The sequence below is a fragment of the Taudactylus pleione genome, unplaced genomic scaffold (assembly GCF_031769625.1).
Source record: "Taudactylus pleione unplaced genomic scaffold, aTauple2 ptg000275l, whole genome shotgun sequence".
Taxonomy (NCBI): Eukaryota; Metazoa; Chordata; class Amphibia; order Anura; family Myobatrachidae; genus Taudactylus; species Taudactylus pleione.
This window is the reverse complement of record NW_028284677.1, coordinates 2476830-2489078: the sequence shown is the minus strand read 5'-3', so window position 1 is coordinate 2489078 and position 12249 is coordinate 2476830. Positions and strand designations below refer to the sequence as shown.

The 12249-nt window shown below is 43.8% G+C and overlaps 1 protein-coding gene across 1 annotated transcript in view; it reads left to right on the top strand.

Moving 5' to 3' along the window:
- The window catches only part of GNG4 (G protein subunit gamma 4), a 150021-nt gene that overhangs the window by 102662 nt on the left and 35110 nt on the right, over window positions 1-12249 (top strand). The window contains exon 3 of the mRNA XM_088481623.1: window positions 4660-4767. Within this exon, the coding sequence (XP_088337749.1) occupies window positions 4669-4767 (99 nt within the window). The 5' untranslated portion in view covers window positions 4660-4668. The remainder of the gene's footprint in view (window positions 1-4659; window positions 4768-12249) is intronic.

Genomic DNA, 12249 nt, shown 5'->3' with positions numbered 1-12249 from the left:
ATGGCCGAGGCGGCCTTATGACTCTTCAATCACTTAGTATCTGCCTTTTTGCTCTTCTCATAGAAACGTTGATTTAACAAAAGAATATTGTTAATAATCGGGAATCTACGTTCAGCTGCACTGCTGAATGAGGCCCCGAGAACGGATTTTGCTAGTGTTCACTACTTAGAGATTGCATCTGTAGGGGTCCATTTATGGATAGACTCGAGATGGTGGACCTGTCCTGTAAGGGTGGAAGGTAATTGCTTTTGCTCCTTATTCCTATGTAAGGCATAACTAATAATATGGCCCTGCACAAAAAGTGAACACAGAGCGTCATGCAATCCTCTATTGCCACTTTGATAGTTTAATTTAGACGCCAAATTGGTCTGCTGCCTGGAGAATCATGGAAGTTAAATGTGGAGGTAATGATATAATGCTCAGACCGTGGTTAGCAACTACTGAGGAATCCAGTAGGTATTTAGAGGCTAGAAGACTACATAGAAGCAGATCAATCCTAGAGGATGTGCGGTGTGGGATTGAGTAAAATGTACTGTATAATCTATAGATGAGGGATTGAGAGCACGCCAGGTACTGTATCAAATAAACACATTTTTTTAATTTGTTTATTGGGGGATTGGGACACTGGGAAGGTACGTGGGTGGGTGGTTGTATTCAGATCAAGAACGCCATTAAAGTTCCCACCTAGGAGCAGGTAACCCACTCACTGTTTACACAAAATGTTAAAAAAAAGAATTAAAAAACTGTTGCTGACCTGCATTGGGAGCGTAAACTGTGGCAATGGTGATATCTACTGTAAGTGCCATAGTCTGCAAGTTTGAATGTTATAGCAACCATCTGAATCATTATAAAGAGAGTGATGAACAAAGGGCAACCTGTTATTTATCAAAATGGCAACACCATTATGTTTAGTTTTACTGGAAGAGTACAACACAGTGGAGAAGCTTTTGGATTGCAGGGAGGGATGACCAGATGCACAAAAATGTGTTTCCTGCAATAGAACAATGTCAGTCTTAAGGGAGCAGATAGAGTGAAACAGATGCAACAGTTTCTGGGGGGGGTGTTAAGACCTCTAACATTCATGGAGGTTAGAGTCAACGGCATCATTACAAGAAACAAAGAGAGTAAACTGAAAGGAGAATAGTGAGGTGAAGTTTCCTGACTTGCTAAAGAGAAATAGGAAAGGGGGGGAGGAGATAATGCAGAGATAAAAAAGTAGAGAGTAGAGGGGAATAGGAGGGGCCTGGATAATTAGTCCCCCACTAACAAAACATACACAGTAAGTAAGACAAAAGTGTCTACTGAGGTGTAGAAAATAAAATAATAAACACCTCCAGGAGAGAGGAGAGAACAGAACTAGAGTATCTATGCATAAACTGTCACTATGTATTAAAGGGTAGGGGTCTGAACCAAGTAATAAGAGTGGGGGCATCAGTGCCCCCTGGGTATGTGAGAAACAAGGGAGATCGGTTAGGAAAAGTGAAGAAATATTGGACCTAAATCCTAGAAGAGAGACTTAAAACAGATAAATAGACCTAGGGGAATTGTAGAGCATGCAAAATACCATAGAAAAGGCCCTAATTACATAAATATATAATAAGGAAAGAGAGACAATAACATCACAACTATATAAACATAACATAAACATATTGAAATGTCCCAAGGCCAGGGTTGCCGAGGGGGAGACCGGGCAGAACAGGTAAAAACAAAAGGTAATAATTCCTAATCCAAGCACGCCAAACTCCTCAATATTGGCAAAACCAAGAAACTGCAAACATAAATATAAGGCAGCCCAGATAGGCAAGGCCATCAATAGATGAAAAATAAAGAAAAGAGATACATATAACAGGAAAAACATTGGCAGATATAACATTAATAGACCTGTAGACAAATGAGAGGGCAGACACATGGAATAAACAGTGAACAGTTGTGTGAGGAAAAAGGGAAATAGCGGTAAACTTTAAATAATCAAGAAAGTTGTGTTACAAGAAAAAATGTACCAAATTCTAGAAGCCAGGGGTAACTGCAGGGTATTTTTGGTCTAAACAAGTGATAAGCGTTAGGGCCATGGTCAGGTCAGGGGCATAGTCACTCATGGGTCTCCTGAGTCATTACAGGGAGAGAATCCAGATTCCTCCAGATGTGCCAGTAAATCCTTGCTTTCACGAGAATATCTTATGATGATCATCTTGCCATTCAGATAGATTAACTTGAAAGGGAACCCCCAGCGATAACGAATTACCCGATCTCGGAGGGCCTTAGTTAGATACCAAAGTTCAATCCATTTAGCAATCGTCTTCGGGGCGAGGTCTTGGAAGAACTGAAGCTTCAAATAGCATATGGGGTTTACCACGGGTTGCGGCAAGAACCAATTCTTTATCCCTATTGTTGAGGAACCGCATGATAACACCCCGTGGAGGTTCAGTGTCCCGGGGTTTGGGCCAGAGAGTGCGGTGGGCTTTTTCCGATGGTAGAACCCAAAAGCCGTGGTCTGGTTTCAGGAAGGAAAAGAAATTGATCAATTAAGGCTACTGAGTCTCCGTAGTAACTGACTCCTGGATATTTCGGATCCGAATATTGGCCCTCATTCAGAGCCGTACGCTCTGAGCAGAGCGCACGCTCTGAATGAGGGCCGCCCTCCATAATTATGGAGCGTCCTCCTGGACACTCGTATAGCTGTGGGTCACCACCCACAGCCTATACGAGCGTGCAGTTTGATGGCCGCGATGGTCTTGACCATCGCCACTGCGAGCCGGAGCCTGCGGTTGAGTTTTTCAACCGCAAGGCCCGGAGTGATTTTGGATCTATCAGAGCCAAAATCACTCCCACTGACATCACTAGTGATGTCAGTGGGCCGGCTTCTGACGGTAGGCGTTCCCTTGGGAACGCCCCCGTCAGGGAGGCACGCCCACCAAAGGGGGCGTGCTGTCAATCAACATCGACAGCACGCCCCCTTTGATCAGACACAACGAGCGAAGGAAAGTCCTTCGCTCGTCGCGTCTGGCGCATGCGCACGACGGAGCTCCCGCCGTCGTGCGCATGCGCAGTGCACAACATCGACCCACTTGCGAGCGGACAGCCGCTTGCGAGTGGGTCTGAATCAGGCCCATTGTTTCTCCATTATGGTTTTCCAAGTATTCGTGTTTAGGGCCCGATTCAGCTTAGGACGGATCACGCCTCCTGCAATCATTACTTATCCAAGCTGCATTGTACAACGCATCATCAGATAATCTGCAAGAGCATCAGCCGGCTAAGTGACCCATGGGGTCACGCAAGCCAGCCGCTGCAGATGGAGATCCTGGCCTCTTCCCTCCCCACAACAGCGGGGACACGCCTGTTTTGCAAAACAGAGGCAGTCGCCGCCCCCCTCCCCACCACAAACGGCAGCAGACTGTCAATCATTGACGGTTTGCTGCCGGACTCCATGTGATCACGCAGGACCCGTACGCAGATTCCCGACGAGGTCTGAGTTAATTGATAATAAGTCTCTGTTAGTTTCCTTCTGGGACTTGGAGGCTATCCTGGTGGGATTCCAGTTTTGTCGTTGTGGAGGCCAGAGATGAGATGTCAGCTTTGATAGATGCAACCGACTTACCAAGCTTTGTTTCCAGAGAATCCTTGAACTCCGTAATGAGGAACATAGTGCTATAATATCCTGCTTAGCAGAGGGGTTTGGGATCTTTCTTTATCCATGGAGGCTGGGGGAGGGGAAGGAGGGTTCTGATACTGAGAGGACTTATTACCTCAGGTGAGTTTATAATTGCATTTTATAATAATATCTAATAATCATTAACATCGATAATTGCAGCCTTGCCGGATTTAAGGTCCCATGGGATGCTTCAGCATCTTTCAGGGACAGCTCTATGGTATCCAGCAGTCCCGATAGTGTAGTAACTTCTGAGTTTCATTGCTGCACATGCATTATTCCCCGGTATCCAAAAGATTCCTCTTCTGGTTCATTTGCCAAGAGATTCCTCTCCTGGTTCATTTGCCAAGAGGTTCAATATAGCTAAAAGGCTACAATAGCCTCCAGGTCCATTGGTGATCTAAAGATGGTGTAGGGCCTATGCTTTCTGGAGCTTGATACATGTGACCAGATAGCATCACCATAGAAAACTATGGTTACTGCTGTGCCGATATCTCCAATATCTGCTGCAGACCCTGAAGATACATATAGGGATGCTAAAGTGATGCAGAAAACCTGTGAAAATAAACTATTGCTTTGTATCAATATCATTGAAATATTAAGAGTTTCTATATAAGGTTTTATTATGCCTTTGGGCAGGGTCTTCCATTTAGTAGAATGACATTATTTATAAACAGTATGTGTTCCTTTATTTTCTTCCCACATGCTCCTGTCATTTATCAATACAAGAGTTGTTAACAGGAGCTGGTCTAAAAGTATTGGGCACTTGCTATGACCTCATCATGAATGTGACCAGTGTTCAATAATTGGTAAAGGCACAGCGTCCTATTTTTGTTCATTGCCTGCAGAAAAAAACAAAATAAAACAATGTGTAGTATGTGCATCGCTGTATAATATGCAAAACGGAAAACTGACTTTTAATATTACAAAATGCCCTTTCCACAAATTAGATTTTACTCAAATGTTATTTTTAAACCTTATAACAAATGTGTTTATTTTTATTTTATGCATAGCATCACACAATGAAGGAGATAATGTCTAACAATAGCACAACTAACATCTCTCAAGCACGAAAAGCAGTGGAGCAGCTCAAGATGGAAGCTTGCATGGATAGAATAAAGGTATTTATTGCATACCAAATAATGCACTGCTTTATGTGCAATACATTTTCATAAAAGCAACAAAGACGTGCATTTTCTGTAAATATGCTTAATTTTAGCTGATTCTCAGTTTTACTCTATATTTTGTTCATTAAGTTATTGATTTTCAAAAAATAAAATGAATGTTTTTTGTTGACTTTTTATGTGTATTTGACTGGTTTTAGATCCACTTTTTTATTATTCTGTTTGTATCTTTGTATGTATGTATGCATGTATGTATGAAGTGATAATATTGTAAGAGGAGCTTCTTTTGTCCATATTTTGCATGTCTAAATGCTGGGAGGTTTGAACCATACAGAATTTAATGTTACTTCTTCTTTACATTTTCCTGTATTTAAAGTTTTTTACTGCATTGCATTGCAAATGTCTTTATGGAGAAAAAAAGCATGACACGATGTGCTTGGAGCAAGTGCCATTCTAGCAACATCTGATATCTGATTCTGGAATTAACTACGCTCTAGTAAACGAAGAATTTAGCTTTTTGTAATATGATAATATACCGTCTGTCAACTTCCATGTTTCAATATACAGTCTGGTGCATAAATATTGGGACATTGACTGCATTTTCATATTTTGGCCTCTATTCACCACCACAATGGCTTTGAAATGAAACAAACAAGATGTGCTTTAACTGCAGACTTTCAGATTTAATTTGAGGGTAATTACATCCAAATCAGGTGAACGGTGTAGGAATTACAACGGTTTCTATATGTGCCTCCCACTTATGCACCTGACTGTATATCTATCTATGAATTCATCAAACTATTTCTACATTTATTTTATCAATTCTTTTAATTCATTCTATATGTGATTTTTTGTTGTTGTTTACAAATATACTGTAGTCTTTGTCATAGGTGACGGGATTTACAGGGTTGCTGCTGGCAAGTCTTGGGCTTGCAGCACTGATGATCCCTGAAGCAAACTGCTTCCTAGTCACAGGCTAAAGTGTGCCTGTGACCAAGAAGCAGTTTGCAGGAGGGATCAGGGCATAGCTGCCAGCTATCCCTGATTGCCAGGGAGACTCCCTGAAATAGTAGCAATCTCCCTGACTCCCTGAAGAGTAGCAGTACACGTCCACTCTATCACTGCGCTCACAGGCGTTGCTTTCACAATTTCCATGTAATGCTTTTTCAATAGTAGGCAAGTATGGATCAGGGGCTTCTCTCACTGTAATGGCACTGAGGTGAGCTGGCAGCAGGGTGAGGCAGGCCCCTAGAAACCGTACCCCTGCCCGCTACTCAGGGCATTTTTAAAGCAACATTCTCAAAAGTGGAAATGTCTATTAAAGTTGTGTATAACATAATATTCTAATTGATATTATAAATAAGCTATTTGTTCTAGTTATAAGAATTTTATTTCAATACTCTACCTCTTTAGTGTATGGGTGCTTGTGTAGAGCTTTTAATTTCATACTAAAGTATTGAATTTACTAGTTTAAGTGTTTTTTATTAATGATTACTAATGATTACTAAACACATACTTTTTCATGTATTTTTTAAAACTACTGAGGTACTAGTTATAAAAGTTATATAGTCCTTGAACCATGATCAATTTTAGATCTATACACTTAATGGTCCAATGTAGTATGTTCCAATTTTTCCCATCATCTCCATTACTCCATTCTGACATGCTTGAGTTGGGGCTTGAAAGTCAGTTTAAAAAAAAAATTCTAACCCATGCTGAAATCATTGCAGAGGAAATTATTCAGAGATGGCGCTATTTGTACAAACATAAAATGCGCCCGTCAAAATAAAAACAAATCACGTTTCTCCTACTTATGCAGTTAGCCACAAACGTAAGAAAATTTGCCCCCCTCTCCCTGCAAGTAACATGAGCAGATAAAAGTTGTTGCTTTACTTTCAGTACCTAAGATGGGCAAAAACACAGTACACAATTCATAACCACAGTTAGTGACCAGAATGTGTAGATTGAAAACACCCAAGTCACATGGAGCCTGTTAAAAGCAAATTGAACAAGACTAACATATTAGATTTAAAATTTTTTTTAACCAGGGGCAGAACTATGAGAGACAATGGAGGCGCCTGCTTCCGGGCTCCAGCTCTGAAGGGGCACCTCCTCCATTGTCCACATCATATTCACCCCACTATGTACCCGGAGTGTACTGTGATGGCCGCCCAATACATGGCACCTCTTCCCCGCACCTGAGAAGCCACCGTACACTAGTGGAGAGCTCCATGTCAGACCATCAGCTGCTGCCTTCGTCTATCTGTAGCCTGTCAGCATGCATATTGCTACATTACAGTGTCAGCGGCTGTGACAGGGGCTCACCAAATTATAACTTGCCTCCGGATGTCTGGGATGAATTTATGCCACTGCTCCACACTAAAAAACATATTAATAGCCTTCCCTTTCCTAAACAATGTAGGTCACCATCTTGGGAAGCATTTTAAATTGACATGCACTTTGACTGCATCTGCACGACTTTTCCAGGCCCCGGCCCGCTCCCAATGACGCAGTGAGCCATAAATACAAAATGCCGTACAGCCGCCATGGAAAGAGAAATGCATCGCTAAAAGTCATGCATGTGCAATTACAAAAAGGAGCAAATTGTGGGAAAAAAAAGTTGCGTTTACGTCCAACTCTGAATGAGGTCCAAAATATTTAGCCATGGTCCTTCCAATAGAAATATGAGTCCCACCTGATTCAGTGGAGATTGTGTGATTGGAGTGGAATTTATTGTCTCAAAGTCTTTCTTAAAAGACTGCATATTCTTTGTTTTACAGAAAGATTATTATGAGTTGCCATTTCTTTCAAAATATTCACTAATGTTAACTAATAACCTAATAGTAGAGTGTAGCGTGACAGCAGATCGTAAAAGCAGAGTGTACTGTCACAAATATGCGTAGATTTCTTGTAATTTGGCAGAAGAGCAAGTAACATAATACACACGGGATATCACAGGTGCAACAGCGGTAGGCAATCTGTGTGGAATATAGCAGCCTGGAGACTAGGGTAATGCTGGGTCTTGTAATGCCCTCGGCGTGAGCTGGGTGAATGCACTGGGGATGATAGCCCCAATGTCGCTCTGTGTATCGGTGGTGGTATAGGGCAGGGGCGGATTGGGCCACCGGGACATTTCCCGCTGGGCCGGGCCTGACCAAGCTACCTCCCCCCCCCCACATCTTTCCCCCTTGCCGATTTATAACTGCCGCGATTGGAGCACAGCTCCTATCGGGCAGCATTCAGATGGAATAACCGGAGGTGCAGCTTGTCTGCTGACAGCTGTGCCGCCGGTAAACTGAAGCACATGACACGGGCTGGCAGCCACAACAGCTGCAGCACACACATACCGGGCCGTCTGGCATTGCCTCACAGTTGCCGCCAGGCCCGGATTATAGGCAGGGCGGACGGGGCGGCTGTCCAGGGGCCCCCACACATTGCCCCTACCCTGGCCACTCTGCCACCTCCCTGGCTAGGCTGGCTCCCGTCAGCATCGCTGACTCTACTACAACTGCAAAGCCCTCCCCCTTACTCACCTTCTAGTCCGGTGTCTGTTTCCCTCTGCCGGGGTGGATGTGCTCTGCTTGCTTGTCTGGTATCCTGCTTCCAGTCCATGCTGCTGCTCCTCGGTGAACAGCCACAGACAGCAGCTCTGGCAGGAGGAAGATTGCGGCCGAGGGCAGGATACTCACCAGTCATGGCTTCCGGGGTCTGGACAGGTAAAGCATCGGAGCCCGGTTCCTGGCCCTCTCGTGTGTGTGTGCACACTCTGCCCTCCACTGCCCATTGCAATGACAGCGGTTGGCTGTCCAGAGACTACCCTCCCTGCTGGCCCCACTGCCCCCAGTGTATGCCTCGTGTGTCCTATCATGCAGGAGCATAGTAGTGGTGGAGAAGGTCAGTGGTGTTACTGTAACTTTATTTGTTGGGGCCCCACAACTTAGTTGCCCCGGGGCCCCCACAAGTCTTGATATGGCCCTGGTTGCCGCTGGCCCCTCACCAGGGACCAGCTAACCTACCACGGGGCTCAGAGTAGCCTGTGTATCAGCTCTCCTCTTCCTGCTCCTCCAATCGCTTCTGTGGTGTGCTCATTGGACTGCCGCCAGTGCCGCCTCCCTCACCTCTCTCTCTCCTGGCTCCCTTCTCTGTACAGAATCAAGAAAAAGCCAGGTACTGTACCATGAAGTTGCTGTGTGTACTGGGGGTAATATGGGTGAGGGGCCTGTGTATACTGCAGTGTAATAATGGAGGTACTATGTCTACTGAGGGTAATATGGGGGAGTGGGGCTGTGCATACTGCAGTGTAATATGGGTTCCTATGTTTACTGGGGTGATATGGGGGGAGAGGGCTGTGCATATTGCAGTGTAATATGGAGGTGTTATTTGTACTTATGGGTGCTATGGAGAAGGGGCTGTGTATACTGGAATGGAATATGTGGGCACTGTGTGTACTGAGAGATAGCATTGGGGAGGGGTGGGATGTGTATATTGGAATGTATTATGGGGTGCTGTATGGGGGTGGGCTGTGTATACTGGAATGGAATATGAGAGGTAGTATGGGGAGGGGTGGGCTGTGTATATTGGAATGTAATATGGGGTGCTGTATGGGGGAGGGGTGGGCTGTGTATACTGGAATGGAATATGAGAGGTAGCATAGCAGGGGGTAATGGGGTGCTGTATGGGGGGAGGGGGGAGGCTGTGTATATTGGAATGTAATATGGGGTGCTGTATGGGGGTAGGCTGTGTATACTGGAATGGAATATGAAAGGTAGCATAGCGGGGTGCTATATGGGGGGAGAGGTGGGCTGTGTATACTGGAATGGAATATGAGAGGTAGCATAGGGGAGGGTTGGGCTGTGTAGTCACTCTCTCACAGATCCAGCAGTAACACAGGAGGTAAGGGATGGCTAGCACTGCTGTTATGACTGCATCACACAGAAGTGACCCAGTGCCTGATCCTGAGATGGACCCAATGCTGTCGTTTACACAGTTGAGCGATTGTCATCGACATGTGCATGAATCACAATTCTGCAACAATTCATTAGCGATAACAGTTGTAGTGAGTACTTAATTGCAAAGCGATTCACAGGCAGATGGGAGAGAGAGAGGTTACTTCCTATTTGGGGGTAGGTAACGGGGAGTGGAAGTAAACACTCAGGTGTGACGCAACTATTTTGTGGGCATGTCTCAGCCTGTGATTCCCTACCCAGTGAACATGGCATCTGTGTCTTAGATCCAGTGGCCCCGCTGCTATAGGGTTACTCAAAACCTCGAAAATCAACTGATCTGCGACCGATGCTGCATCTTCGTATGCAGCCATTGGGATTAGTAAAGCCGCCAGTTTGCTTCTCAATAAAAATCCAGTCATTAGCATATTTTCGTGCAGTATCTGAGTACACAGTCGCAGCTGCATTAGCATACATCTCTGAGTCAGGGCCACAGGCAGGAAAAATTCTATAATCTAGTATAGATAAATAATATTCAACATATGTACAGTATATCCCCAAGTACAGTAGCTTGCACACTGAAGTAAATAAAATCCAACATACAGGTGCTTTTTGTCCTCCAGGGTAAATTTGAAGCACATGAGCAAGATAGCAAGAAAAATTATATTTATAGGGCCAAAAGAACCAGGGAGTCCAGATAGTGTAGTAAGATAAATGTACAATGGTTTACTTGGTATAAATCACATGAACATCAGAAAAGTTAAAAACTGGCATATCAGGGGCAAAAACAAACCTGTTGGTAAAAAGCGCCGTGGCTCTGTTTTCAAACCAGGAACCAGCTTGTGATATCGTCCACACACCCTTTCTACTAACGGACTTGTTTGCCCCTGATATGCCAGTTAATAACTTTTCTAGCATAGAACTTGTGCAAGTTTCAATGGTGTAACAGATGGTGGAGTATAAAAACGCACAAGGCATAATTGCAGCAGCTGTAGACACTGACAGTGGGCATCTCAATCCTTACACATTCAGACGTATGGATGTACACCTTGGGGGAGATTTGTAATAACATTAGCATAAAGTCACTGACGCAACTACAGTAAAAGACACAAGGAAGGCCACACTTGCGTCTGATTCAGAATTAGACCCTATGACGAGGGAGTATCCGGTCCCCATCAACAGACCATGCCTTCATTAGGGTTGCTTCCAGAAATTTCCCGGGCTGGTTTTCCATCCCAATCCGCCCCTGGTATAGGGTACTTACATTTATTATTGGCTGTACTGGCATGTATTCTGGTGAGAGCCTCTGTAGTCTGTCCTGACCTCATGGATGCTGGGCAGTAAAGACGCACAGAGATGCTGCGCATGTCAGCGGTCGGTGGACAACATACAGTACTGTAAACTGCGCTGTTTTTTCTTTACCCCAATGAATGTATAGCAATCAAGAGCACGCTAATACTACTTAAAGCAGAGGTTCCCAAACTCTGCCATTAAAGTCCAGGTTTTAAGGATATCCATGCTTGAGTCCAGATGGCTAAATCAAATTGACTGATGTACTAATTAAGTATTGATACCGTTTAAACAGTATCGATATTAGAGAGATTTGATTGCACAGACCAGATTGCCCATACCTCCCATCCCAATATAAAATAACTTTGTCACACAGAAACAGTTTGCGGTTCCAACACACACAAAGGTACTATATTGAAAAAAGGGTATAATCAGCCTTAATCTATACAATGCAGCTATATACAGGATAAAGACAAAGATACAATTACCAATACTTCGCCATGCGGTCTGGATTCAGACTAACAGCTGTCTCTCAGATAGCTGGGTGTTTCTCTAGGGTCAAGCAGAGAAGGACAAAGAGAGAGGAAGAAGGGGGTTGGGATCCAGATTGCATAGGAATTTATAGGTGTACAATTTCCTTTGAACATAAGCTAAATACTCAGAGGGGCTCCCTATTGGCCCTTTATTACTGAGTCACAATGGTTATTGCTATTCATTGGTTAGTAGATGGTTGACGTCACTGGAGGTTGAACTGTGTTAGAAAATCCCTTTGTCCTACCCTTGGCATGCAAATCTACAGGGGATGTGTACAGTGATTTTTACAGTATAGAGTATAATTCTTGGCAGGTCTTCATAACTCGATAGTGATCCCTTCCATATTCATTCTGTTGGTTTCATATTCCTGTTGAGACAGAGGGAAATCGGTAGATACTACTCATGACCCATTTATCTTATTCCTAAGCCCAGATATCATATCTGCTATTTAACATGTAACATTCACTGTATACCTTTAAAACACATAAACTTCTATGTTTGGAACATTTATTGTGTAAGTGGGTGAATATTTGTATGAGAGGAAAGAGGTGTTTATGCACTAAATAGCATTGTACGTATCTCAGTCAGTTTAGAGTTAAATGGGATATAAGTTTATTGTAAGGAAAGGCTGCTGTCCATCGGGGTAAGGTTTCCGACAATAATACTTAAAAGCTGGCTATGCGATTGAAACGCAAAACAGTATTTAAACAGT